Raw genomic sequence first — 27005 nt, 5'->3', positions numbered from 1 at the left:
ACTCTATAAAGAAATTCTATTCCCTGTAACTACATAGTATATATAGCCATATATTCTTAGAGTCAATTTATAAAATATAATAGATTACATAATTTTAATCTATTTTAAATGGAAATTTATCATTTTATTGGTTCAATTTGCATTTATTTTGTATTCATTTGCTATTTGAGAATTTTGATTTAGCTTCTGTTTAAATTTGAAAATAATAAAATTGCTCTTGTTCATACTCGAAGGTTTCTTTCACATATACATTTTATCATTTTTGACTGTGTCTATACATAAGAGGAAGTATTTTGAAATCACACAATCTTATTTCTCTAACATTAAATAATATTTTCATTCTTCCCTACACTGAATTCTTTCCAGTGTTCACTCATAGAAACCTTTTAGATTTTAACCTAATTAGTTATATTATTACATTGATAACTTGCTACTTAAGACCATGGAAACTTAATTTCACGTGTCTATAGCAGCAGAGATGTTTCAGTTTTCAAATGTATATAACACTTACATTGGAGATGTTTTTGGCATTGCCACAGAACAGTTAAAATGATAAATATTTTACATCTTCCCCGTTGTGGAACAGGGCAGTATATCTTGTCACTCATGTAAGACTATTAAACCTCCCCCCGACCCTCCATAAGAGCAGTATGTATTTTTGATGTGCTCAATGTGAAGAGGGTATTTTCCTGAGTTGAGATTTATGTTTTTCTCTCCCCACCTCAAATAAGAGTCTGACTTTAAAAAGACATATGTAGAGTGTTGTGAATATGCTTCCTAAATTCATTTTCTTTTACAGCAAAGCTTCTTGATAGAATTTTATTCCCACTCTACCTGGCATTATTTATCAATATTAAATTTTGAACATAGCCAGTATACAGAGTTTGATTTAATTAAAAAAAAAAAAATAGAGGGAGTATTCAAAACTGTCATTGCATACCAGAAACTACCAGAAAGATATTTCTCATAAAATTGGTACTCATGTAACTTAAGAACCATTTGTTTTCTAACAGAGTTGCTGATAGAATAAATTGGGAAATGGATATAAAGAGTTGTGGTCATGGGGAAGGGTATTATAAAAAGCATATTATTATTCTTCATATAGTGATTATGAAAATATCTCAGATTAAAAATTAGTACATGATTTTTTTAACACATTTTGAGGTTAATTTGCCTATAGATAATATATTTCCCATATATAAGTATAAGAAGAATATTTCTTCTGGAGATGAGTCAAATAATTATATTCAGTGGAGTAAATTAAGATTTTTGGAAAAGTCGTTGGGAAATTCTTAACAGATACATAATGAAAAGTGAGAGAAAAATTTTTTCCCGTGTTTGGAGTATTTCTATGTATATTATAAACTTTGCACATCATATGTACAATATTATCACTGCAAAAACCAGATTTGCTACTTTTTAAAATTACTATCAATGGGAGGTTAGTACATGTACAAGCATTTTCTCTGTTCTAAATGTCTTCATTCTGTTTAAGGCACATGAAGTTTTGTGCTTAGAGATGCTCACTTTACTCCTGGAAAGACCAACAGATGATAGTGTTGAAGTAGCCATTGGTTTTCTCAAGGAATGTGGCCTCAAATTAACACAAGTGTCACCAAGAGGAATTAATGGTAAGTACATATCCTTGGTTTGATATTGAGCTTTGAGTGTTATAACATTTATTGCTTATTTTATTGTCTTTTCTTTCTGTTTAACTTTAGCTATATTTGAACGCCTTCGAAACATCCTCCATGAGTCTGAAATTGACAAAAGAGTTCAGTATATGATTGAAGTGATGTTTGCAGTAAGGAAGGATGGATTCAAGGACCACCCTGTTATCCTAGAAGGACTTGACTTAGTGGAAGAAGATGATCAGTTCACCCATATGCTCCCTCTGGAGGATGACTATAATCCAGAAGATGTTCTTAGTAAGTCAGGAGGTGGGGGTTGGGAAGTGGGACACAAACAAATGTAAATATAGAAAATAAACACTTATTTAACTTTTATTTTTTTAAGATGTTTTCAAGATGGATCCTAATTTTATGGAGAATGAAGAGAAGTACAAAGCCATTAAGAAGGGTATGTAGGATTTTATAAAATAATTTATTTTTGATAAGTGGAAGCAATTTATATAGTTATATAATACTGATAGAAAGATATAGATCACTGACCCCCACCTAATGAAATCTCTGGTCTTATGAAGCCGTTCTCTTCATTTTTTGCCCATGCATTATTTTTCTGTTTAGTGCTTGTCTGTGGTATTACTTCATTCTAAATTATTTACCTCATTGTCTCCCTCTTCTGTCTCTCTGTTTAAATTATGCAACCCTTAAGTGTCGTCCCTCTTAGGATATATTCATATATTACTAGTGGCCTTTGTTTTACTTCACTACTACTTAAGAATTACTGCCTAAATTGCCACCCAATTTAATATTGAATTAAGTGCTATACTTTATTGTTAAGTGCTATACTTTATTTTTTGAGAGCAGGTTGATACTCTTCTGGTAAAATCTGTCACAGTGCTAGATACAGCATCAGTACTTAATAAATGGATAAATTATTATTATCATTTGTACGTCATTAAATATTGTAAGCACTAAATTTGGACATTGGTTTCTATTTTGTCTTTGCCATTTGTAGCTAAGTGACCTGAAACAAGTTACTCATTTGATCTGAGAGTAAATGTTACCTGTTTGTGTAGGATAAAGAAAACATAGTGCTTTGTATTGCCACAGAGCAAGTATTTAGATGCTGACACTATTTTTTTTTCACGTTTGTATCATTATTTTTCTTCCAAAGCCAATATTCAAGGCTACTTATGTGATTCTATTATAATTGTATTATACAACTATATAATAATTTTATGGGTTTATTTCCTTTGAGTTATGATTTTACCTGAGAAGTACTTTAGCTCTGCAAGCTCCTTAGGAAGAGAGAGCAGAGACGTAGAACTCTGCCATTGCCTGCATGCTGTGCTGTAGTCAGGCTTAGAAGTGGGATGTTGAAGTAGAAAGTAAAGGTGTAAGCAGTTTTCCATTTCTATACATTACCCTAAAAACCTGGTACAATAAGTAGGTTCTCTCCTTAGATGTTCATTTCCTAGGGGCATTTCACTGCAATAGACAGATTCCTTTTTCTCTTTATAATTTAGTTTCCAAACATGGAGAACTCCTTGGACCCATTGTCTTTTTTTATGAACTTCTTTTTCTACAGTCTCCCTAAAAGATGCTAAATGATTTTGTGGAATTCTTCTTACACCTGATATGATTTTTTTTAAAACTTGGGAATTCCCCATTCATTTCTTTAAGGTCTCGGCTGTTGGCCAATGGCAGAAAAGTAACACTCTCCCTTTTTACAGCACTTCTTAAACTCTTTGGCCTCAAGATCCCTTTGTACTCCTGAAAATTAGTGAAGACTCTGAAGAGTTTTTTGTTTATGTGGGTTATGTCTATTGATATTTACTTTATTAGAAATTAAAACTGAGAATATAAAAAATAGTCAGTTATTTCAAAATAGCAATAATAGACCTAGTACATGTTAACATAAGTTACATATTTTTATAATACTAACTACAAAACACAGAAATTTAAGAAGAATGGCGTGGTTTATATATTTTGTACAGTTTAATGTCTGGCTTAATAGGAAACGGTTGGATTTTCATATTGTTTCTGATTTTAATCTGTTGCAGTAGATTGTTTTGATTAAAGTAGGTGAAGAAAATTTAGCCTCACACAGATATGTAGTTGGAAAAGGGAGGAATATTTTAATAGCCTTTTCATATAATTGTGTATATTTTGCTCCTTAATACTATGTTAATATTTAATAGCTAGTAGTTTCTTAAAGATTAAGTGTAATGTGAAACCTGAAACAACATCCATGAATTTTCATACTCTGTTACATTAAAATTCATTGGCCTATCTCTGTGAATGGATCCTTTACCTCTGCATGACTTTGTAACATTTTATTGGTCATTTGGAAAATGCTGATTCACTGAGGTATGCACGTCTTCCAAGTGGTAACATGTTAACATTATCAAACTTAAATTAACGTGTTAATGCAATGTCAAGAAATAATGTTTATTAAATAACCACCTATCTTCTCAGAAAAGTCTAAGTATTGGGAAGCTATCAAGCTCACAGGAGTGGAATCAAGTTTTCCAAAATTCTAATTTTCTCTTAAAAACTCTTAATTTTATCATGGTGGCAAATACTGTTATTTTCCTTGAGATGACAATCTCACTTTGTTTATATTTGAGAAAATGTCTGCCAAATACCTAACAACTATAGTTTATCAACCATTCTTTCAAGTAAAAATGAAAAAAATAGCTAATTCATCATGTACCTTGAACAGTTGCACAAATGCTTTTCCTTGAGATAACCATCACCATTGTACATCTGTCTTTAACAGAAGTGCTATATATGAACTTCATATTTTGTTACTCAGATTATTATAAATGCCTATACTCAAGGGCTGAGATTTAATACAATTAATAATTTTCTACTTCTTCAAGGGTATTCTTAAGTGAAACTGGCTTATTTTCCTACTACAAGAGTGTGGCAGTAAAGAACACAATGACTGCTAGGTGCCTTGATTTGGCTCAGGTTGCAGCAATTCTAACCCCCATTGCTCTTGGACCATCAGTGCAGATGTCAGCACGGTGAAAAGACGGATAATGTTTTGGTATTATGATGAAAATAGTTTTGACCTCACGGACCACCTGAAAGGTCCACTGATCCCCTCAGGGACTCATAGACCATGTTTTGAAACCACTGGTTCATTCAGTTGATGGAATCCAATTGTCATTGCCTAAGTGATTTCAGTAAGTAGATTCTAAAGTGGAGAGATGAGAGGATGATGTAAACGACTAGACAATTCATTTGACCTTCCTTCTTTCATAAAATGTTCTTCTAGAGTTGGCATAAAAAAATGGCCGCAGCAGGAAGTGGGCACAGCTTTAGTAATTAGCACCTTAGAGTGGCCCAGGTGTACCGGGCTTCAGGTCTTACAGCATTTGGGAAAACAGCAGGAGTGCCTGTCTTCCTACTTTTGAATACTAAATAGTTTCCTCTTTTAAAGGTCTAAGTCATGCTATGTAATAATAAACTAGACACTTCAGATTATTTCTTGAAGTCACATTTGTTAGAAATATTCTTGAGGAGATTCGTATGTCAGCTAAGGGCTTAATGACAGCTCTCCATTTTTATAAAACAATTTATTCCTCATGATATTAAGTTCTCTGCTAATATTAAATATTATAAATGACTCCTGACTTATACTTCTTGGTTAGATATAGAGAAATTAGAATTTTCCTAAAAAGGAGTTGGCCCCAAAACTTTGCATTAAAAGTTCCCTGATTATAATAGAGATGCAAAAGTAAAGTGTGAGCTGTGTTTGTAAAATCTTTTGTCAGGCTAATAGAGCACAAACCATTGGGCAAAATATCAATTTCAGTTTTTGTCATTTGTTTACTATTAACGTGATGACTGGCTTTATGCAGTCTGTTTACATCACTGTGTTCATCCAGTTCTGAATGTGCGTTGTCCAGTGAGGTACTCATTTTACCAATTTTGTTAGAGGCTTCTGTTTCTCTTTTACGTATGGAAAGTCTTTGGGTTGATTATAATGTTCTATTTAATGGGTAAACATTTTAATAAAAATCTCATTTCTGTTTATTTAAAGTGAACACTAAATTATGCAAGTGTTTCTTCTCCCTGTTTAGTCTTTCAAAAAATGTTCTTAGCCTAAATTCTTATTTTCTCTGTCTAGCCTTAGCTTTTTATAATAGACTGTCTTCTTTCTGATTATGAACTAATATTTTTACTCCAATATGCTTGTTTCCATTCCTAATTTATTTTTCCATTGCTGTTGCTCTTTTGGAAAACCTTCATCTACTTTTTCTTTCTTCTTGTCATCCTTTCCTTGTTTCATAACCACTTTCTGTCTGGCAGAAGAATTACACATGTGACTGTCTCTCTTCAAATTAATTATAATGTTATCTGACCACCTAGATCATAACAGGAGATCTCTGTGATTGTCTTTGTTGGTTGATAAACTATTACACCACTATGGATTTCAGTGAACTGAAAATTATCTTCTCAGAATGAGGTGCATGTCTATCACTTGCTTATTAATATTTTCCTAAATTTACTTTGTTCTTTTAGAAATTCTTGATGAAGGAGATAGTGACTCAAACACAGACCAAGATGCTGGAAGTAGTGAAGAGGAGGAGGAAGAAGAGGAGGAAGAGGGAGAAGAAGATGAAGAAGGTAAAAGTATAGCTTATTTAAATAATACTGTCAAATACTCTGAAATTAAATTAATTCTAATGTCGTCCTCCAAAACAGTGTGAAATTAAATTAATTCTAATGTCATCCTCCAAAACAATGGTTCTCAATCTGTGGGGAGTTGGGAAGGTTATTACTGGCATCTTGTGCGTGAAGGCTAGGGATGCTGTTAAACATCCTGTAAGTCACAAGACAGCCCCCCCTACCCCCACCCAGCATTATCTAGTGTTATTAAAGTATTATCCAGCCCAAAATGTCGGTATTGCCAAGGTTGAAAAACCCTGCTGTAACAGTATTAAACAAAGAAATACATTTTTTAACATCAACATAATTTTAATTGGACATAAACTATGAAAAATGTGCATTCATGTTGAGTGCACGTGATTTATGTAACCGTGGCATGAATGTGACAGATGAGAATGCCTAGATATTTGCTCTTCATTTTGGTGGAAATAGAGCAGAGTGGCCAAAAGCTATGTGCAGAAGCAGGCGTGATGTTCTTCCTCTTCAGCTTTGGTTACGTTATTTCACAGAAAAATAAGCTCAGAACTTTACTTTGATTAAGTCTCAGTTAAAACTGGTCATTATTTACTTGTATTATATATTTGAAAATATTAACAGTATATTTTTCCCTTTTAGGGCATAATGTATTTTAGTTCTGTCTTAGAGTGTATTGTTCTTCTGTAACATTTTATAAAAATAAATTTAATTTTTTTCCAGTGTCTTCCTTGTTTAAAACATCTTCTAACTATTCATGTACTACATTTAACTTTAGAATTTCTTTGTTTCATGTGAAAATAACTGTTCAAATAAAAACTATTAAATATTTATAAGGAAAGTTTTCATGCATTAGATAAAATTTTGACAAATACACATATTTGTATTGGACCCATCCAACCTGTCATGATGATCTATTGTTCTCTGAGACTGAATTTCTGCCCATAAGTTATAGTTCTTCTAAATTATCAAGATACTTTTTATAACTCTAGAAATAATGTTTTACCAAACAACAGCATGAGTGCAACCTTTTATAGTGTCTAACTGAGCAGATGACACAGAAACAAAAATAGTTTTTCTGATTTGGTTCTGGACTTCTTTGAGCTAACAAAACTTACTAAAATGAGATAGGGCAAAAGACTTGAAATAGTTTTGAATTCTCCAAATACTAATTTACACTGTAGAAAAGAATATTAAACTCATAGATTCTAAATGTATTTATGAAAATATTACTTTGAGATACATTTTCAGTTCTTCTCATTTATTTTTGTAGTTTCGTAATTTTGTTATATTTAATTTCTTTCAGGACAAAAAGTGACTATTCATGACAAAACAGAAATTAATCTAGTCTCATTTCGTCGTACAATTTATCTTGCTATTCAGTCAAGGTAAGATACTGTGGCTCAGTTGATCCTTAGTTTGGTAGGGAATGGGCAAGGAGGTGGGATTTTTAGAATCTAATGACAGAAAACTAGATACCATTTCAAGGCTTCTCAAGCTACCTGCCTGTCTGCCCCCATCGCAAACAAATTACTGTTGGCTCTTTGCGTCAAAAGCACATTGTCTTTACTTATTTGGAAGGTCTAATTGTGATATATAATGAAATGTTTTTTTATTGTTGTTGCTTTTAGCTATGTCATTTCTTAAAGTTAAATATCACTAATAAAAACCTGAAAACAACTCTATATAACAGAGCTAGCACAGTATTTAATTCTGTAGTGGAAATTTAATATTTTTTTTCTAATTTGGTTTCTCATTCCGGTTCTAAGCAGAGAAACACTGTTATGATAACTTTTGAACACTGATTCGTTCTGCAGATGGAAATGAATATAAATGGAAATAGGAATTAGGCTCAGGGAGGTTTTGAGGACTCTTTGAAGTAATGTTAAGAAGTGCTATGATGTCATGCAAACAAAACCTATTCCCTTTGAAGGCTGTGAGTTTGGTTTTGAAGAGAAATAAATGAAATTGTTAAATGCTTGGTACATCTGTTTTGTGTGCAAATCAACCTATTGATTTAGTGGGCACAGTGTTTACATTTCATAAGTGGAGGAGGAATGTTTTCTCAGTTTTGTTTTGTTACTAGGTTTTTTATATTTCCATTTAGTATGATGTAATAGCAATCATGATTCATAAGTGGGAGTCATCTTGTTTTCAGTCTGGCTGAAAACTTTTTGGCTTAGATTCATTTTCAGAAAGAAATATGAAACAGCAAAACATTGGTTAGAAATTTTTTTGGCTTGTTCTTACCTATTTTTTTGCCTTTCGCATGAAAGAATAAACTGTTAAATATTTTTTCATAACAAACATCAAGTGGAAGATGAGGAATTTTTGTTATAGGTTACTTCTTAGAGTTTGGCCTTTCATTTGTTTGTCCTTTTTTAGCAATTCAACAGTAATTAGTTGTAAACAACAGATTCATTGTCTTAACATTACTGTTTAACATTAACTTGGAAGAGTTGCAGTTGCAGCTCTTTGAAGAATTATTTAAAAGAAACCTTGTTTTTGTTAGTTGACCTAACGTTGATAATCTCTGGATCACACAAAAGACTTGAAAAATTAAAGTCTTAAGAGATAAGTGACAGCCACTATTATATAGTGGTTCCAATCTTAATAGCAGTAACTACTGTCTTATGTGTTGGTATTTGTTAAGAGTTCTCAGCTTCTAAATGCCTGGTAAAAATAATTTGTATATGACAAAGATTACTTTACTTAAAAGCTGATACAAATTTTAGGAAAGAAGCATATACACTTTGCTAGAAAGGTATAAAGACATGGTTGGGGAATTCATGTAATGGGATTATAAAAAATAAAAACATGTTAGTTATCAAACAAATTTCACTCTAGACAAGTAAATACTATTATTGGTCATTTAAATAGCTGAAATGGTTTACTTTATTTTTTTAAAGCAGTACTAATTTTTTCACTCAGTACCAGTGATGATTTTAGTGAGATACACATAAACATTGTTGGTTGGAATTTAATTTGTTAGACTCTTTATGGAAAGCCTTTTGGTAATATGAATCAAGGGCTTAGTGTTCATTCCATTTGACCCTTTTTATTATATTTCTTAAAGATATACATATTGACAGAGAATTATATACAGAATTGTTCAGTGCAAAAAATATAAAGGCAGTCTTCTTGTCGAACACAAACAGTCCAAATGTCCAGTTTATGCCACCACTGAAAATTAGGTTAATGGAGAATTGCTATTGATGTGGGCAAGTAGTCTGATAGGTGGGAAAAAAACGTACAGGAGCCAGCCCTGATGGCCTAGTCATCAAAGTTCGGCACACTCCGCTTTAGCTGCCCAGGTTTGGTTCCCAGGCATACCACACCACTTGTCTGTCAGTTGCCATGCTGTGGCAGCAGCTCACATAGAAGAACTAGAAGGACTTACAACTAGAATATACAACTATATACTGGGGCTTTAGTGAAGAAAAAAAAGAAGAAGAGGAAGATTGGCAACACGTTAGCTCAGGGTGAATCTTTCCCAGCAAAAGAGAAAAAACTATATAGTACCGTGCCAGTAGTATTATCGTAATTGTATAAATAGGTGGGCAGATTCTAGAAATAATACGTATTAACTGGTTGTCTCGAGAGGAGGAGGATTACAGATTTTTTTAGTGTCTATTTTTTCCAGTGTTTTGTATTTTCCAAGTCTTGTGTTTATAGTATACCAAGCTAAAAATCAAGAATGGACTATAATCTTAAAATCAAGTGGCGGTTAGTGCACTTTATACAAACAGCTGACTTTTAGAGATCTTTTGAACAGAAACTAAGTTCTTGCGACTGAACTCTGGGGATTTTATTTTTTTAATTTCTTTCCCTTTAGACTTTTTGACTGATCTCACCAGTATTCTTTTCTTCTTACTGTTCTGGCTCCTTAAATGACCCTCTTTTACTTAAACAAAACATAAAACTACATAATTATCTTCGCTATTGAAAATTACAGATTTCTGTTTGTCTTGCTTTTAAATGATGTTGCAGTCTGATTTTGTGTTATTGAAGCTGTAGCATCAGAGGGAGGTGGGACTGTCATGTCCCCATCAATTTAAAGTGTCTTAGATTGGAGACATCAGCAAAACCATTTGTAAACACAGCTTGAAAACCAACTTTACAAATCTTTTTTCTTTACCTTTCCCTTAGTCACTATTAATTTGTGTTAAACCTGAAATTCATTTGGTTTAGCAACCTAAGATAAGAACTAAAATCTCAATTAAATTTATTCATTTAATATTTACATTTAATGCAACTTCAAAACAATCTTGGTGTAGGGAATCACCAAATACTTTTAAATTAAAACAAGAACCAGGAAAATAGTCTGTTATACAGCTCACCTGATATTTCACTTATTACATAAAAGGAAAGTTGTAAAATTTCTCCATCAATTACTTAACTTGTTTTTCAGAAATTGCAGGTCTTTTTCCTAAGTACTATTTCTGTTTTAAAAAAATAAAAGCTATAAAAGAAAGTCACATCTTTTGAAATACTTTTTGGTATTGCTCTATTATCAAACTTTATCGAGTACAGTTTAGTGCTAGATATTGTTTAATATTACTTGTTATAAAAGCTCTTTCATTATATATTTCTTTCTTCATGTTAGTTTTTTTAATTCCATTATGCTATACCATCCTTACTCTGTTGTGCTTATGAAACCCAATAAGTAACAGAAGATGAGGAATACAGATGAGCTATAAAACTAAATTTATAAGCATTATATTTCAGTGGGTGATTATTTTATACTGCTGTTAGCAAAAGAATGAGGCTTTGAATATTGTACAAAAATGCAAATATGTTAGCATTATTCCTCACTCAAGTTCACATTGTGCTCGATAATTCTCTTAGGTGAAACATATTGAAGATATTTTTAATGCAACTTATATGAATGTTGTATAAAAACAAATTTTTTCCTTTGTAAGTGATTTTGGTTATTTACTATTTTTATACTTAGTTTTTATAAAATGTAGAAGCCCTGTGTTTGGGTATGAATCAAGATAACTCGTAAAAGTGGTGATTAAGCGCTAGACGTCATTCTGGGCTCTTGGAGCATCTTTTACTGTGTCCTGACTTGGATCAGCGGAAAGTGGAAATACTTAGGAGTGCAATAAAAATTTGTGTACTTTCTGTGTCTATGGATTTGCCTATTATGGACATTTTATATAAATGGAATCATACTTCATGTGTCTTTTGTGTCTGTCTTCTTTCACTTAGCGTAATTCAAGTTTCATCCATGTTGTAATATGTATCAGTACTTCATTCTTTGTAGAGTTAAGAGCTATGTCATTTTTATATACACAATACAATAATATGAAATTATGGTAAAAAATTATTTTAAGATTCTTGTATATAAAAGTGCTACAGTTTAACTATGCTGCATGTTTTTAACCTAACTGTTGTGATTATTTTACCTCTACAGTTTAGATTTTGAAGAATGTGCTCACAAATTGCTAAAAATGGAGTTTCCTGAAAGCCAAACAGTAAGTTAATACTTTTTTCTTCTATTAGGAAATATATATATTGGTTATAAAAACGTTTAAGACAGTTAATAGGTTTTGTGAATTGAACCCATAACTCAGTACTAAATATTCATTTTATAAATGTAAATTTTTGGAAATTTTAAAATAACTCAGAACTTAGGAGTCCTGGGGTACTTCATATATGCTGCTCATTCCAGTGAATTAAATCTGCTACTTGAATGGGATGTGGGAAAAGGAGGCAGTGTCTCTGAATCACCACACTTTATGTAAATTTCTGAGGGTTACCTGCAAATCAAATTGTAACTTAAATACAATAGGAAGTTTTTTCTTTAGTGATTTACCTGGTCTGTCTACTTTATGCACTAAAGCATTCTTTTGTGGTAGAAATTATAAAGATCACTATACAGGTTGTTACATTGCTTTAATTTGATATAGAGAATCTGTATCTTTTTTTCATTCATTAATTCATTCAGTAAAATGTATTCAGCCTATACTATATGCCAGGCACTCTGAAAGGTGTTAGGGATTCAACAATCCATATAGTAGCTATTGCCTCCCTCTTAACCCATAGGACTCATAGTCTTATTAACTCAGTGTACTTCACTATTCAAAGTATCATAGAACCGTAATGCCAAGGATAATAAAGACTGGATTGAAGAGATTACCTTTGGTTTTTTTCCTAGTTGTATTCTTGTGTATATTGCTCCCTGCCCATCTGGATTTTAGATCCCAGGAACCTGAACAAGAGTTTCAGAGTTTTGTTTTTCACCCCTTGCTTTACATGTGGTAGACCCAGCACAGATGCTATAGTGAATGTGTCAGTTCTAACAGGCCGTTTGGTTTATAGTTCTTTTAAAAGATCTTGTTAACTATCTGAGCTAAGTTACCGTTAAGTCTGCTTCCTTTGTCTTAAGGCTTTCAAGATGATCTGTTACAGGTGTTGACCTTAAACACATAGACAACCAGTTATTTCTCCAGCAAAAATGGATTTATTCAGGATCAGCAAAGAATTGCAGTTTGAGGTCTGCAATCATGACGAGCTACTTACAAGTCCAAAGCAGCAAAGAGAGGAGAAGCTCTTTTATGGGGGGAAGAGGACGTTGGGAGGGCTATGGTAAAAAAAGAGTCTATTGGAGGAATTGAGAGTTCGAATACAGTGGCTTTTCATTGGGTTAGTTGTGACAGTCTCTCATTGGCTGAGCCGTTACTGGACAAGAAGAAGAAATTTTTCTTCTTCTTGGGCTCTGCAATCAACATAGGATGTGAGAGTTCCCCCTTTTGGCCTTCCAACTCCATTTTAATGAGATTTCTGTTCATTAATTTCCACATAAAGATTGGCAGACTGTATCCCAGGCCCACCGCACATTTTTGTAAATAAAGTTTATTGAAATAGTCATGCCCATTGGTTGATGTATTGTGTATGGCTGCTACAGCAACAGAATAGTCTAGATGCAACAGAGACTGTGTGACCTCCAAACCGAAAAGATTTATTGTTTAACCTTTTACAGAAAAAGTTTGCCAACCTTTGTTCTTCAATATAGATTTATTCTTGAAATGCCATGATATGGGATTTTGAGGAAAAAATTATTCTTTTCAAATTTAAAAAATTCTTTTTTCCCGCTTAAAGTTGGTTTATTGGTATATTAGTAATAGTGTACCTTTGTGTACTCTGGGTTCACTTGATGTGTCGTCATTAGAAGGAAATAAATTAGTGAATTAACCTTTATAATTGAAACTGAAATTAATGCATGATCTTGTCACATTATTTGAGGAGTATAATTTAGTCGTTATAGATTTTATTAATATTATCCAAATGATAGTTGTTCTAGAACTAGTCTCAACATGTTTTGATAATATTTGGAAGAGTGTCCTGGTGCATCTTTTTTCATGCGTTCAAAACACTCTCATAAAATCGCTGTAATATTTAATTAAAATGTTAAAATATTTAATTATTATAAGCCGCAGGGAATAACTCTTGTAATTGCATTTAGTCTAGGGAAGAAAGTAATTTGTTTTGCAAGTAGTGCTGACTTTATTAGCAGTGCTATCAGCATATTACCACGTTATATTGTTTAAAACCTGATTAACTGTTATGTTATTATAAAATACAATGTTAGAAAAAGTTGAAATGCATTTTAATCTATCAAATTAACATAATATGGCAGAACTCAGAAAAACCTCATTTTAAGTTTTTAGTGCTATTAACAAAGTACATCTTTTCAGAACTTACACTTTTATAAATATTTTATTTAATAAGATAACTTGTGACTAATCTTAAAGAAAAATAATCTGGCGATATAATGATATCTAAAAGTAAACCTATATTGTGAAGTGAGGCCATTGAGTAGATTGTTTTGTAAGTAGGTTATCAGCTTCTAGGACAGCTTTGTCCTATAGAACTTTCTGCAGTGATGGAAATATTAATATTCTGCACTGTCAAGTACGATAGCAACTAGTCACATGTGGCTTTTGAGTACTTAAAATGTGGTTAGTGTTTCTGAAGCAGTAAAATTTTAACTTTATGTAATGTTAAGTAATTTAAGTCTAAATAGCCACGTGTGACTAGTGGCTATCATGCTGGACAGCATAGTTCTAGAGTGTCTGTTTTTTTGGTTCTGCAGGGTCCCCTTTCTCTCCCTTGCACATAGATAGATATATGCAGTGAATACTTAGTGACTTAATTATTAAAAATATTTACAATATTTGAGTTGCATCTCTTGTTAAATATGACAAAATGTCAAAATTGCTAATTGAAAATATAAAGGTAAAATTAAAGTAAAAATGAACTGAAAGAATGTATATTTTACTTTTATAGGCTTGCTTTCTATTTGCAGAAGGCAAATACATTGCAGTTACTCTATTTGGCAAAACTAATTTTAAACTTTCCAATAAGAAATCTTGAGTACAAAAATATAGTCAGTTCTGCAGCAGTGGTCAGAGAATGAATTTATGCCTTTTTTCATTCTGTCTCCATTGATTTGTCTGTGCTGCCTGAGTTTCTTCATCTGTGAAATTGTCTAATCAATACATTTTCATTAGGATTATTTCAGGAATTAATAAATAATATTTGTTAATTATAAATCATTTGTGATGATGGTATTTCCTGACCCTGGATTTATTCATTCATTTATTTGAACAGAATTTTCGCAGAGGACCTTTAAAGGCATGTAAATAGCTGATTAGGCAATATATTATTCCAGCAATTATAGAATGATTCCATCTATTTGTATAGATCCATCTATAGACAGATCTATATGCATAACATTTATTTTGAAACTAGAAAATTCAGCCACAGAGGTGTTTTTTCTTTATTTCTTTAAATATATTTTTCTTTTAACAACCAGAGGGTCATTCAGGTTAATGTTGAACCTGTGCCCATTTATTTATGCTTCTGGAAAGACTTAGCATGTTTGCCTTTTCCATGCTAACTAAATGTATTCCTTAATAATTGAGTTTAAATCTTTGGAAGATATGTATACTGAATTGTTAGATGTTGTATTGGTGATCTGTATGTGAAAGAATTCTACATAGAATGTCTTTAAAATACAATACATTCAGTCTCTCTTGATGTATATTTCATATACTAGGTTTTGTTGAAGTGGTTCATACTTACATGAATTTAGAATTTTATCATCAATCTAATTAGCATAAATGACTATGGAAATTGTCAGCCAGACTAAAGGCTTTAAAAAACTAGGCTTAACATAGATTGAATTTTTTGTTTTGTCTTAATAACTGAAGTTCACAAAGTTTTGTGTTTTTAAAACCTTATTTAAAATTCAGCCTGTCTCTATCCTATTGCTAAATTAGCATATAGCATGGATTCATTGTGTTTTGAATCATTAATGCAATTTTTTTTCCACATAGAAAGAACTCTGCAACATGATACTTGATTGCTGTGCCCAACAAAGGACATATGAGAAATTTTTTGGCTTACTAGCTGGGGTGAGTTCCAGCCTCATTTTTTTGGTTGGAATTTAATGGAATTACTAAGGGAATTCTTAACATGAATATTGTGAATTAATGTATCTGCTTGTGGTCTGATCTAATAGAATAACTTATCTTTCTAAAAGCAAATTGTTCTCCCTTTCCTCAGGTTTCCCACCCTCTGCAACTTCTTCCTTTCCCACATCATTTTTCGAGTCCCTTAACATTGCCTGTCACACTTCCAGAACTTGTTGAAATTCTATGTGTTTTGTAACAGTTTCCCAAAAATAATTTTTTAAATCCAAACTCTTTCCACAGAGAAATGTATTTGTATAGTATACAAATATATGTGTCTGTGATTAGCTACCTGTGTAATTTTGTTTTAGCATTTAAATCCCAGGTGGATAGGGATGATACATATTAACTTCTTTTTTGAGTGTCCCATCATACCACACAAAAAGGTTGAGTGATAGGATATCACTAAATAAGTTATTAATTTTTGATTTAGTAAGTTTAGGAAGATCTAATTTGCTTATAGTGGTTTCGACATCCAATTTTTAATAATATTGACGTTCAGTTCGTTTTATTTTTAGCGATTTTGCATGCTGAAAAAAGAATACATGGAATCCTTTGAAAGTATATTCAAAGAACAATATGATACCATCCATCGCTTGGAAACAAACAAATTGAGAAATGTTGCTAAGATGTTTGCTCACCTCTTATACACTGATTCACTTCCGTGGAGTGTAAGTAGATGGGTCAATATTTATACTTCTTCCTAATCCCGTGTTATTCTCAAATAGATTTTAAGTATAGCATAGCCATGCTTTTCTTGTGTAGGAAATGTACTTTAAAATGAAATGTATTGCAAACTTTTATTGTAACAGCTATCTTTGAGGTTATGTTCATATAGCATAGGATCGAAAAGCTAAGTAAGTAATACATGAGTGTAAGAAATACTATCCCAGATGATATTAACAGTCCAGAAATCACAGTGCTTTTTAATAGTGACGGCTAGGAGTGTTTTCAGGGAAAATATTACAGATTTTTTATCTTCTGTGTGTACACACATGTGCGTGCACACTCATATCCACATACACCAATGGTTTGATGGCTCACGCATCTCTGAGTTACTGCCCATTTCCTGAGGGAGTTAAGTTAGGTCATGAGAGAAATGATTGTCCTAGCAGGATGTTCTTTTTAGCAGACAGTGAATTTGGGTAAGCAATAGAGAGGAATTTCTATAGTCATAGTTAGAACAAGGAAAGCTATTCTTGATGAGGAAATATACACTGGATTGGAATTTGAAATTGATTCGTTAACCTGGCATTTATTGTACAACTGCTGTTCATTCAACAGCCATTTATTTAGCCACCAACTATGTGCCCAGTCACTGAGAGAGATAGTGGGCATCCAAAGTGGATTATATATGGTCCCTGCTTTCAAGGAGCTTACTGTATAAGAGAAGAGGTAAGATATACCCATAGCAGTAATACAAAATAAAAAGTGGTAGGTTATAAGAAAAGCACAGTTGTTAAAGGAACTTTTAACAAAAGTAAGAAATTACATCCAGGAAGAAAGAAAGAAGAGGACATGTTGTAAAATAGCACAACCTAATGATAGAGTGAAGCAACAGCATTGAACTTATAAACAGTGGATAGATTTTTGTAATATTTTAAGTATTAAGTATGTCCATCTTGCGTTAAGAGGTATTTTGTAAGTTAACCTAAGAGCCTAATCATAATTTTTTGCTTCATTTTTCATCTCTTTGGGAATATAAAATCAAAGTTTAAACAGTTAAGGCAAATGGGCTCTTGGAACACATAACTCATAAAAACTGGAGGTTACTTTTATTTGCCCTAAAACATCTCTCCATGAACTTCAGTTTTGAAGCCTAATCTTAGTATTCAGAACAAGCCATCACCCCTTCTGTCTTTCCCCTTATCGTGTACTGAATGTGCTATGCCAACTATAGTGTAATGTTGTAAGTGGCATTTTGCCCCAAACCCTCACAGACCCATATTTTGATGAGTGAAGATTAGGAGCTAGTAATCTTTGCTACAGCATTATATGCTCAAGACAGAATATATCCCTGCTATAAAAAGCACATTACTCAAGAAAGAAAGTGAACTCTATTTCTGTAGCATCTTAACATTTTGAAAATTAGCATAGAGAAGTAGTCTTAAACTTTGCCAAGAAATAATGCATATCAGCACAAGGGAAGATGTTCAGCAACAATTCTGATTGAAGATGAGAATAAATCCTAATTTTATGAGACAGAGGTATAAACATTGGTCCCTTTGTATTATCTTTCGAACAAAGTAAAATTCTTTTTTTTATTTTAATTTTCAGGTTCTCGAATGTATAAAGCTGAGTGAAGAAACTACTACATCATCCAGTAGAATTTTTGTTAAAATATTTTTCCAAGAGCTGTGTGAATACATGGGTCTTCCTAAACTTAATGCAAGATTAAAGGATGAGTAAGTTTATCATGAAGCACTTTTTAGTCTTACTGTCCTCAGGGGTTTTCTTCCACTTTAATGACATAAGTCCACCCCTGGTTGTAAAACCAAGAAGTAAACCTCTAGGACTTTCTTCATCATTAGTTACTACTCTGCATCTCATGTTCTGTGGCACAGGACAGCATGCAATTTTTAATGATGGTTTTTAGTTCAAGTAGAGGAAATAGAGAATTAATGCCTCTTTTGATTTAGTTAGAACACACAGAATTACTTTTGCATGTTTACTGGAGTTCTCCAGTGATGAATATTTGTAATTTTATTTTCATTTTTACCCTAATTTTGAGCCTTGGAATGATAATTAATATTTTTATTATCAATGGACAATTCAAATATATACAGCTGAATATCCATCATGTAATTGTTCAAATTATCACGCTGAACTAGGGTTTCATTCCAGGACTATTAGGTAATCCCTGTCCCCGCTTGCTTGCTTCTCGTTTATTCAGTGTCCTTTCCCACTGACTTTGGCTTCTACTCCATTCACACTACTGAAATCATCCTTTCAAGTTTGTTAGTGACTGCCTTCCAAATCAAGTAGTCTTTCTCAGTCCTCATGCCCCTTGACTTCTCTGCCTCACTTACACAGTTGACCACTGTCTCACTGTGGCTCCTCACTTTCTTCTCATTCTGCCTTACTTCTCTCAGTCTCTATCTTCTCCTCAGCCTGCCTCTCCAGTGTTCACCAAAAGACTATCCTGGGTTCTACTACACTCTCTGGGCAATTCCATCCACTTCCCTTGGCTTCATATAATTATTTATTGGTCCCTGTCTACTTTACCAGGCTCATCTACTCCCTCTCCAGCAAGCTGCACTCTAGCCACACCAACATTGCCCAGCTTGTTAAGCACATCTGTCCCGTTCATGCTGCCTTACCTCTCTTTCCAGAGCTAGGAATCCCCTCTCTGGTTCTGTCCAGCAAAAACTCTTAATCATTCTTCATATCTGTCACCTTTTTCTATGAAACAGTTTTTCCTGATTCTGCTGATTAGTCATTCAATGTGGCACTCGAAAGCACTTGTCCAAAACCATATTGTATTGTTAATGTCTTTTGTTTGTTCCCCTTGCCCTAGAAATAGTAGTTATATGCAGTCTTCATCCATGATTGCTCTCTTTTGTTGATTATTTCCCCCACACCAGTGCCTCCACAGTGCTGTGTATGCATGCATGTAAAATATACAGCAGGTTTTTCCATTTTCTGTATATGCATTCACACATAATATATACATATGTATATAGATACATTATGTTTGTATATGTTGTATTTGTATATCTGTTCTGCGTGTGTGTGTGTGTGTGGTGTGTGTATAAAACAGTTTAAAAACCTCCTCTGTTGAATGATTATGGAAATCAAGTTCAGTAAATTATGACTCAACCCTACTCATTTCATTTAGATAGCATGTAGCCTAGCCTAATAAATGATATAAATCACTTCCTTGGTTGTATTTCACTTATTAATTTAATACATATAGAAAATCTGAAAAATGACTGTATAAGAATTTTGCCTTTTTATCTTTAAACAATCTGCTTTCTTTGGCTCATTTTTTTTTTTCTTTTTTAGAACTCTACAGCCATTCTTTGAAGGCTTGTTACCCCGAGATAATCCAAGAAACACTCGGTTTGCCATCAACTTCTTTACTTCTATAGGTCTCGGAGGTTTAACGTAAGGATTATTTTCAGAATTTTATTTTCAACTTACAGAATTATCTTACAATTGCCTTCAAAGCAGAATCTAACAGATAATATTTTTAATTAGGGATGAATTACGTGAGCATCTCAAAAATACACCAAAGGTCATCGTGGCACAGAAACCAGATGTTGAGCCGAATAAATCCTCCCCCTCCTCCTCCTCCTCCGAGTCCTCCTCTTCTGAGTCTGACTCCTCGGCCTCTGGGTCCGACAGCAGTGACAGCAGTTCAGAGTCGTCCAGTGAGGAGAGCGATTCTTCCTCCACCAGCAGTCAGAGCCCTGCCGCAGGTATTGAGACGCGTTTCTAATGGATCGTGCTCTCTCCTAACAAGTATATTGCCGGTGATGTTTACAATGAGAGAAGAAAATCATTTTACTGGTTATTTATTTTAGAGTTCAGTTGTTTAAAAGCCACAATTAATAATACAAATGATCATCTATCACTGCTGTAGTCGTAGTGAATTGCGACATTTATATTGCTAAGATTACCTTTGGAATCCTCCTTATAGAAATGAAGATATTTCATTGGCAAATATTTATTTGAGTGGTGATTGAAATACCATTCATAAGGGCTATAAACTAGTTTGCAGGAGCTCTCCTGAAGTTCATATTTTAAAGAAATTTTACTTTTTCACTTGTGGTAATGAAGCTTTATGTTGGTATTGAGATATACCACACATTCCACATTCTGCATACCTCGTAAGTGTACAGCTATATAAATTTTCATGAAGGGAACACAACCAGGTAGCTAACCCCCAGAACAAGAGCTACCAGTTACCCCAGAAGTCTTCCTTCTTCTCTCTTGCAGTTATTACCATTCCTCCCATCCACTGCCTCATGGCAGCCACTGTTCCAATTTGTAATTCCATAAATTCGTTTTGCCTGTATTTAACTTCGTAATTATACATTATGAACTCCTTTATGTCTGTCTTATCTTTCAGAATTATTTTTGTGAGATTCATCTGTATAATTGCATTTAGTTATAGTTCATTAATCTTACTACTGTATCATTTTCCACTATATGAGTATACTACAGTATACTTAGCATACTTATTACCCGATGGCAATTTAGATTTATAAATAGTGTTCCCATGAGTACTCTTGTATGTATCTTTTGGTGTCTGTACATTTCTGTTGGGTATGTACCTAGTGGTGGAATCATTGGGTTGTTGGTTGTGTGTATATTTATCTTTAGTAGATACAGCTATCAGTTTTCCAAGAGGTGATTCAAGTTTACACTCCCATCAACCATATAAGAGAGTTCCAGTAGCTCCTATCTTTGGTAACACTTTATAATTGACTGTCTTTTTCTTTTTAGCCATTCTGGTGGGTGTGTAATGGTATTGCACTATGGTTTTAATTTGCATTTTCTTGATCACTAATGAAGTTGAGCACCATTTTATATGTTATTGAGCATTTGGATATTTTATTTTTGTTAAGTGGCTGTTTAAGGCTTTTGCCCTTTTTCGTTTTCATTAAGTTGTCTTTTCTGTTGATTTGTAGGAGTTCTTTATGTATTCTGGATGTGTATCTCTTGCTGCATATATATATATTGCAAATAACTAGTCCCATTCTTGTCTCTCCAACCCTGTGTGGCCAGAACTCTGCTGGTCTCTGTCCCTCAGCAGCAGCAGCCCTGAGTCAGCCGATGCTCGCAGGGAGAAACAGGCTGTAGAATGTCAGCTTACCTCTCCATGGTTCTGCCTTCTCTTGAATCTTGGCCCTTCTAGTCCTCATTTTTTTTTTTTTTTGCCAGCTTTCTGATGCTGTTCTTTTTTCACTTTTGAAATAATTTTCGACTTATAAAAAAGTTGCAAACATAGTACAGAGAATTCCCATAGAGCCCTCACCCAGCTTCCCCTGATGTTGGCATCTTACATAAGCATAGTTCAGTTATCAAAATGAGGAAATTAACACTGGAACAATGCTGTTAACCTAACAACAGATCTTCACCAGTTTTTTCACTAATGTCCTTTTTCTTATTCCAGAATCCTACTTACACTTAATTGTAGTTTTCCTTTGTCTTCTACAACCTGTGATAGTTCCTCTCAGACTTACCTTTTTTTTTTTAACAGCTTTGACACTTTTGAAGTCCTCTGGTCACTTATTTTATAGAATGTCCCTCAACATGGAGATCTGTCTGATGTTTTCCCATAATTAGAATGGAGTTAGGCATTTTTGACCAGAATACCATAGAAAAGATGTGTTCTTGGTGCATTTCATCAAGGAGTTGATAATATTGATACATCTTATTGTTGACATTAACTTTGATCGCTTGGTGAAGGCTATGGCTGCTGGATTTCTTCGTGGAAACTATTTTTCTCTGTAAATTACTATTTTATAGGGAGATGATTTGATGGTACGCAAATCTCCTCTTTCTCCTCTTTCACTGTCCAGTCTTAGCTTTCATCTTTGGGTCTTGTCTGCAGCACTTAGTACCATGGTGTTTGCCAAGTGTTGATTTTTCTATTTGTTTCTTTTCTTCTACTTTTAGTAATTGAATTTCTTCTTTAAGAAAGAGTGGTCCCTCTCCCCCATTATTTATTAATTCAGCTATATATTTATATCAGTGTGGACTGTGGATATGTATCTTATTCTGTCTGTTCAAGTCATACTATCATTTATTTTGTTCAAATCGTTTCAGCTTTGGCAATGAGTATTTCCTTCAGGTTGACTTCTCTGTTCTTTTGACCTACCCACATCCATTTTTTGAGCACTTCCTTTGGAGCATCTCAAGATTCCAGATCTTTAGTGCCTTTAAACAGAAAATTTTATATTTTTATCCAGCATTTCTAGTTGTTTTCAGCAGGACCACTGGTCTTTCACTGGTCTTCTCCATCCTACTTGAAGTGGAAGTGCTATAGTAAAGGATTTTTTTTCAAATGTGTCATTTTCTGAAAAGGTCTGTGTTGTTTTCCCCAGGGTCAACTCTGCTGTCTTCCATCATAGTATCTTAGTCTGAATTACAGATAGTCTAATTGTCTAAAATGCATGTCATTTCTTGGTTTTTAGTGCATATTTCAAAGAGGCAGCACTTTTCCTGCAGCCTGAGTAAATTGGAAGGCTAGTCATTATACTCTTGTTCCCTGGCTTATTTCACTTCAATGTGTTACATAACTATGGCATCCAAAATTGTAGGACCCTCAGTGTTTTATCTTATTAGAGTCAGATTCCATTTGCTCACAGGAAGTGTTATTCTTGAATTGAAACATACTAACATTGTTCATTTAACATTCACCTCTTTTAATTCTAAAGAATTTTTTATTTCATGATATCCGTTTTGAGAACAGATGATAACACAGCATGAATTGCTGCAATAAGGAAGCTTGCTGATTCAAAATTAATTTGCCTCATCATACAATTTCAGTAGAGAGCTTTCAATTTTATTAATAAAACATAATGTAAAAGCACTACGAACTACCCCAAAATTAGAAAATGTTAAAGCAAACACCAAAGAGAGAGGAAACTGCATATTATTCTATGGCTCGGGTTTTAGAGTCAACACAGTGCTGAGGGTGGTGCAGAGTCAGGTCAGAGAGACGTTGATTTAGCACAGAGCCAGGTGGTTTCTGCTTGGAGAGCTGCAGCTCAGCTGAGCTGCTTGAAAGGAACCAGAGAAACAAGTCCTAAGTGGCAAACCAACTGACTGTGCCAAGGGTAGGCATTTGGCAGGAGAAACACAGGTTGGTACAGTGAGATTCGGGTGGAGATGGGACGAGGGTAGGCAGTTTTCCACTATGTTTTCTTCTTTCCGTATACATATGAATTCAACAGAAATTTTGGTCATCTCAGCACCTTTGATTTATGTATTCAAGCTAAATAACACAGATAAAGTGATTTAATTTGTATTATAGCTTAAAATGGTAAGTTATTTCACTGCAGTTATTTAATAATTATATTCATGATTATATCAGTAAAATTAAATGTTCAAGGCCTTTTTAGAAGAGTTTTCTCAGAAATCAAGCCGTCATGACTCTCAGAGCCTATGATTGTCTATCTTAACATAGCTCCTCTTACTGGTGAGGCTAGTGCTTTTCTGGTAGCACTGGAGAGCACAGCAGTTGCTTTTGTAGGAAGAGGTTTTGATTTGAAACTGCATATTCATGCTGTTATGCAGACCCAGTCATCCCACTCCCCCCACCTTTAGGAAGTGGTGTTGCCGACACGTGTCGTCATCATATTTTGATTATGTACCAGATCTGACATAAAGTTCATATAACATAGTACATGCACATGGGCTGGAATTTCTGTTTTTGGATAAAATTTGTAACTGGAAACGTACCATTTTAGTCACTTCATTAAAAATTTAACGACGTTTGCTATAGTGTAAAGTTACTGTTTATTGTTTTGAGTCTAAGGATCAAAATAGTACTTTGGTAACTAATGTTGATAGATTGTGATTCTTTAAAATTACACATTTTGTAAAATGTTCTGTCTTCAGACTTTCCATTCAGTCAATTTAACTTTGCATCCAGTTTATCTGAATTAGTAAACTTACAATGTTATCGATAAATGTTATTGTTAAATTATGAAATTAAAATTAAAAGCTCACTATATTTCATTTTACACGTGCAGCTAAAGATACAAGAAAGAAGGGACAAGGGAACACCAGACGTAAAGAAGTAGATAAATTGATCAGGAAACAACAAACAAATGATAGGAAACAAGAAGAAAGGAAACCAGAGCAAAGGCACCAGGAAACAAGGACCGAAAGAGAAAGAAGGTCAGAAAAACACAGAGATAAAAATTCAAGAGATCCAAATTGGAGGGACCCCATAACAAAATACACTTCAGACAGAGGGGTTCCTTCTGAACGAAATAGTTACAGTAGAGTCGTGAATGACAGAGACCAAGAAATGCACGTAGATTTGGAAAATAAGTATGGTGATCCCAGAAAGAAGAGAGGAGAGAGAAGAAATTCTTTTTCTGAAAATGAGCACAGACACCGAACTAAGGACAATGAAAATTTTAGAAGAAAAGATAGATCAAAGTCAAGAGAAAAGAATAAAAAACATTCTGGCTCGAGAAGCGATGAAGATAGGTATCAGAATGGTGCCGAGAGGCGATGGGAAAAATCTAGCAGATACTCTGAACAATCTAGAGAATCAAAGAAAAGTCAGGACCGGCGAAGAGAAAAGTCTCCAACAAAGCAAAAAAAATAATTCTACAAAATTACAGAAACTGAACATGCCTTATATTCAGTTGAAACAAATTATTTTTTACATTGACGAACTTTATAGAGAATTCTTGTATAAAGTACTGGTTTGTATTTGTACATTTAAAAAATGTTTTCATTTTAACATGTTTTGTAATTGATACATCTCAAGGCCCTCTACATAAAATTATTTGAAAAGTTTCACCAGAGAGGGATGTAATTCTTGCTTATATTTTGTTAATAAAATGATCAAATGCTCATTGAATCAGTGATTTTCTTCATTGACAATTTTTTTTGATAATGTCAATTGTTTATAAAACTATTACAATGAGTTATTAATGGCTTTTTATTTGTAACTAAAGACCAAAATGGATGGACCATTTCAGTTTAACAATTCTGCTTTGTTAGTGAGATGCTATGAATCTTTTTTAGAGGTCACCCTCTTTTTAAAGTAGAGAAATTGGTTCAAGTTTCGTATTATGTCTTGAACAAAAAGGCATGTGTACTTTTTTTCACAAGTGTTTTGGTGAAGCTAGGTGTGTGTTAGTCTTTAAGCAGATACTCAGCTATATTATTTACAATTAGGACTTCTCTCATTGATAACACTTCTCTCTGGACTGCAGTCTAGTTAACGTTGAATTCAAGTTCTTTGTGATTAGTGCTTTTTCTCAGCTTTGAAGTTGTATCACTGTTGGTGAGTTAATGTGTATCTAATTTTTAAATTGGATTAGTAGGTCGTTGAAAAACATACAGTCATGAGAAATATGAGCAGCATAACTGAAATAATTCTAATTTTTCATAAGAATTTTAAGGGTGTCCATCATTGTAATTCTCACCAATTAATATATGACCATATTATTTATTACTTTTGAAATAAAATATTGCTCTGAAATTTTAGATTTACTGACAGGCGTTTAACGTTACTAAATAGACTACTTGTGCTTGTTCACGTTCAAGTACATAAAATCCACCTTAGCTCCCATCTGGGTTCAAAATGATGGGACCACCATCTTAATGTTGGGCTTTCAGGCATACTCTGATTCAGATTGTCTTCTATTCTTGTGGTTTAAAAACTTGAGTATGAGTAACAATAAAATCCATGTAAATAAATATTATCCTCTCTTCCTCCTATCCCTCTGTTCCCCCCCCACACACACACACAAAAACGTGTTAATTGAATATGTCGGCTTAGAAAAGTTCTTTGAGCGTTTTCTCCTACTGTGGTGGTTAGAAGGTGGTGAGTTGTCGTTAGAAGGAACTATCATGGGCATTGTGCATTTCACAGGACTGTGAAGCTCAGCAAATTGGATGTAAGGAGCCCATAGGCTACGAGCCCTAAAGGAAGTAAATGAGAATTTGTTTTTCTAACTGAACACTGATCTTCAGGAGTGGTAAAAACGAAAAAACAGTGGACTCAAAATTTTAGTTTATTTTCTTCATTCTAATGTTAGTTCATAATTTCTCTCCTAAATGTAAAAATGGGCAACCATTCTTTTTATTTAGTACTTAAGACCTTAAAAAGTTATGAAAGTAGCTTACTTTTTTAAATGTAACTAATATGTATTGAGCTTCACTGTGCCCGGGCCTGTTCTAGGAACTAGGGATAAAACAATGAACAAAACAAAGTCTCACTTAGTGGGCTTATGTTGTGGTTGGAGAGAGAGTGCTGACAGACAATAAGCAAATGAATGGTTAATGTATCCGGGGTGATAAGTGCTGTGAAGAAGTTAAACAGTGAAAGGAGAAAGTGCCTGATATGGGGAGGGGGTAATTTTACATAGGAAGGTAGAGAAGCTCTGTGATGAGGTGATGATTGCCAAGCTGGTTGAAGAAAGGAGGACTTGAGCCATGTGGATTGCTGTGGGAAGAACTGAGGCAGAAGGAACTGCTGAGGCATAGACGTTTATTTATAGTCAATATAGCCTGGAAATTTGTTAACATTTCCTATTATACT

The 27005-nt window shown here is 33.6% G+C and overlaps 1 protein-coding gene across 6 annotated transcripts in view; it reads left to right on the top strand.

Moving 5' to 3' along the window:
* Positions 1-25316, top strand: part of CWC22 (CWC22 spliceosome associated protein homolog) — a 57187-nt gene extending 31871 nt beyond the window's left edge. For all 6 annotated transcript variants that reach the window (XM_001501115.6, XM_023622139.2, XM_014732563.3 and 3 more), the window contains 12 exons: positions 1496-1631; positions 1722-1928; positions 2017-2079; positions 6162-6266; positions 7588-7669; positions 11701-11761; positions 15629-15706; positions 16282-16434; positions 18041-18168; positions 19769-19870; positions 19964-20184; positions 24472-25316. In XM_001501115.6, the coding sequence (XP_001501165.1) occupies positions 1496-1631; positions 1722-1928; positions 2017-2079; positions 6162-6266; positions 7588-7669; positions 11701-11761; positions 15629-15706; positions 16282-16434; positions 18041-18168; positions 19769-19870; positions 19964-20184; positions 24472-25058 (1923 nt within the window). In that variant the 3' untranslated portion in view covers positions 25059-25316. The remainder of the gene's footprint in view (positions 1-1495; positions 1632-1721; positions 1929-2016; positions 2080-6161; positions 6267-7587; positions 7670-11700; positions 11762-15628; positions 15707-16281; positions 16435-18040; positions 18169-19768; positions 19871-19963; positions 20185-24471) is intronic.
* The last annotated feature ends 1689 nt before the right edge of the window (positions 25317-27005 follow it).

Source organism: Equus caballus, chromosome 18 (genome assembly GCF_041296265.1).
Source record: "Equus caballus isolate H_3958 breed thoroughbred chromosome 18, TB-T2T, whole genome shotgun sequence".
Taxonomy (NCBI): Eukaryota; Metazoa; Chordata; class Mammalia; order Perissodactyla; family Equidae; genus Equus; species Equus caballus.
The sequence above is the reverse complement of the archived record's forward strand: the minus strand, read 5'-3'. Positions and strand labels throughout refer to the sequence as shown.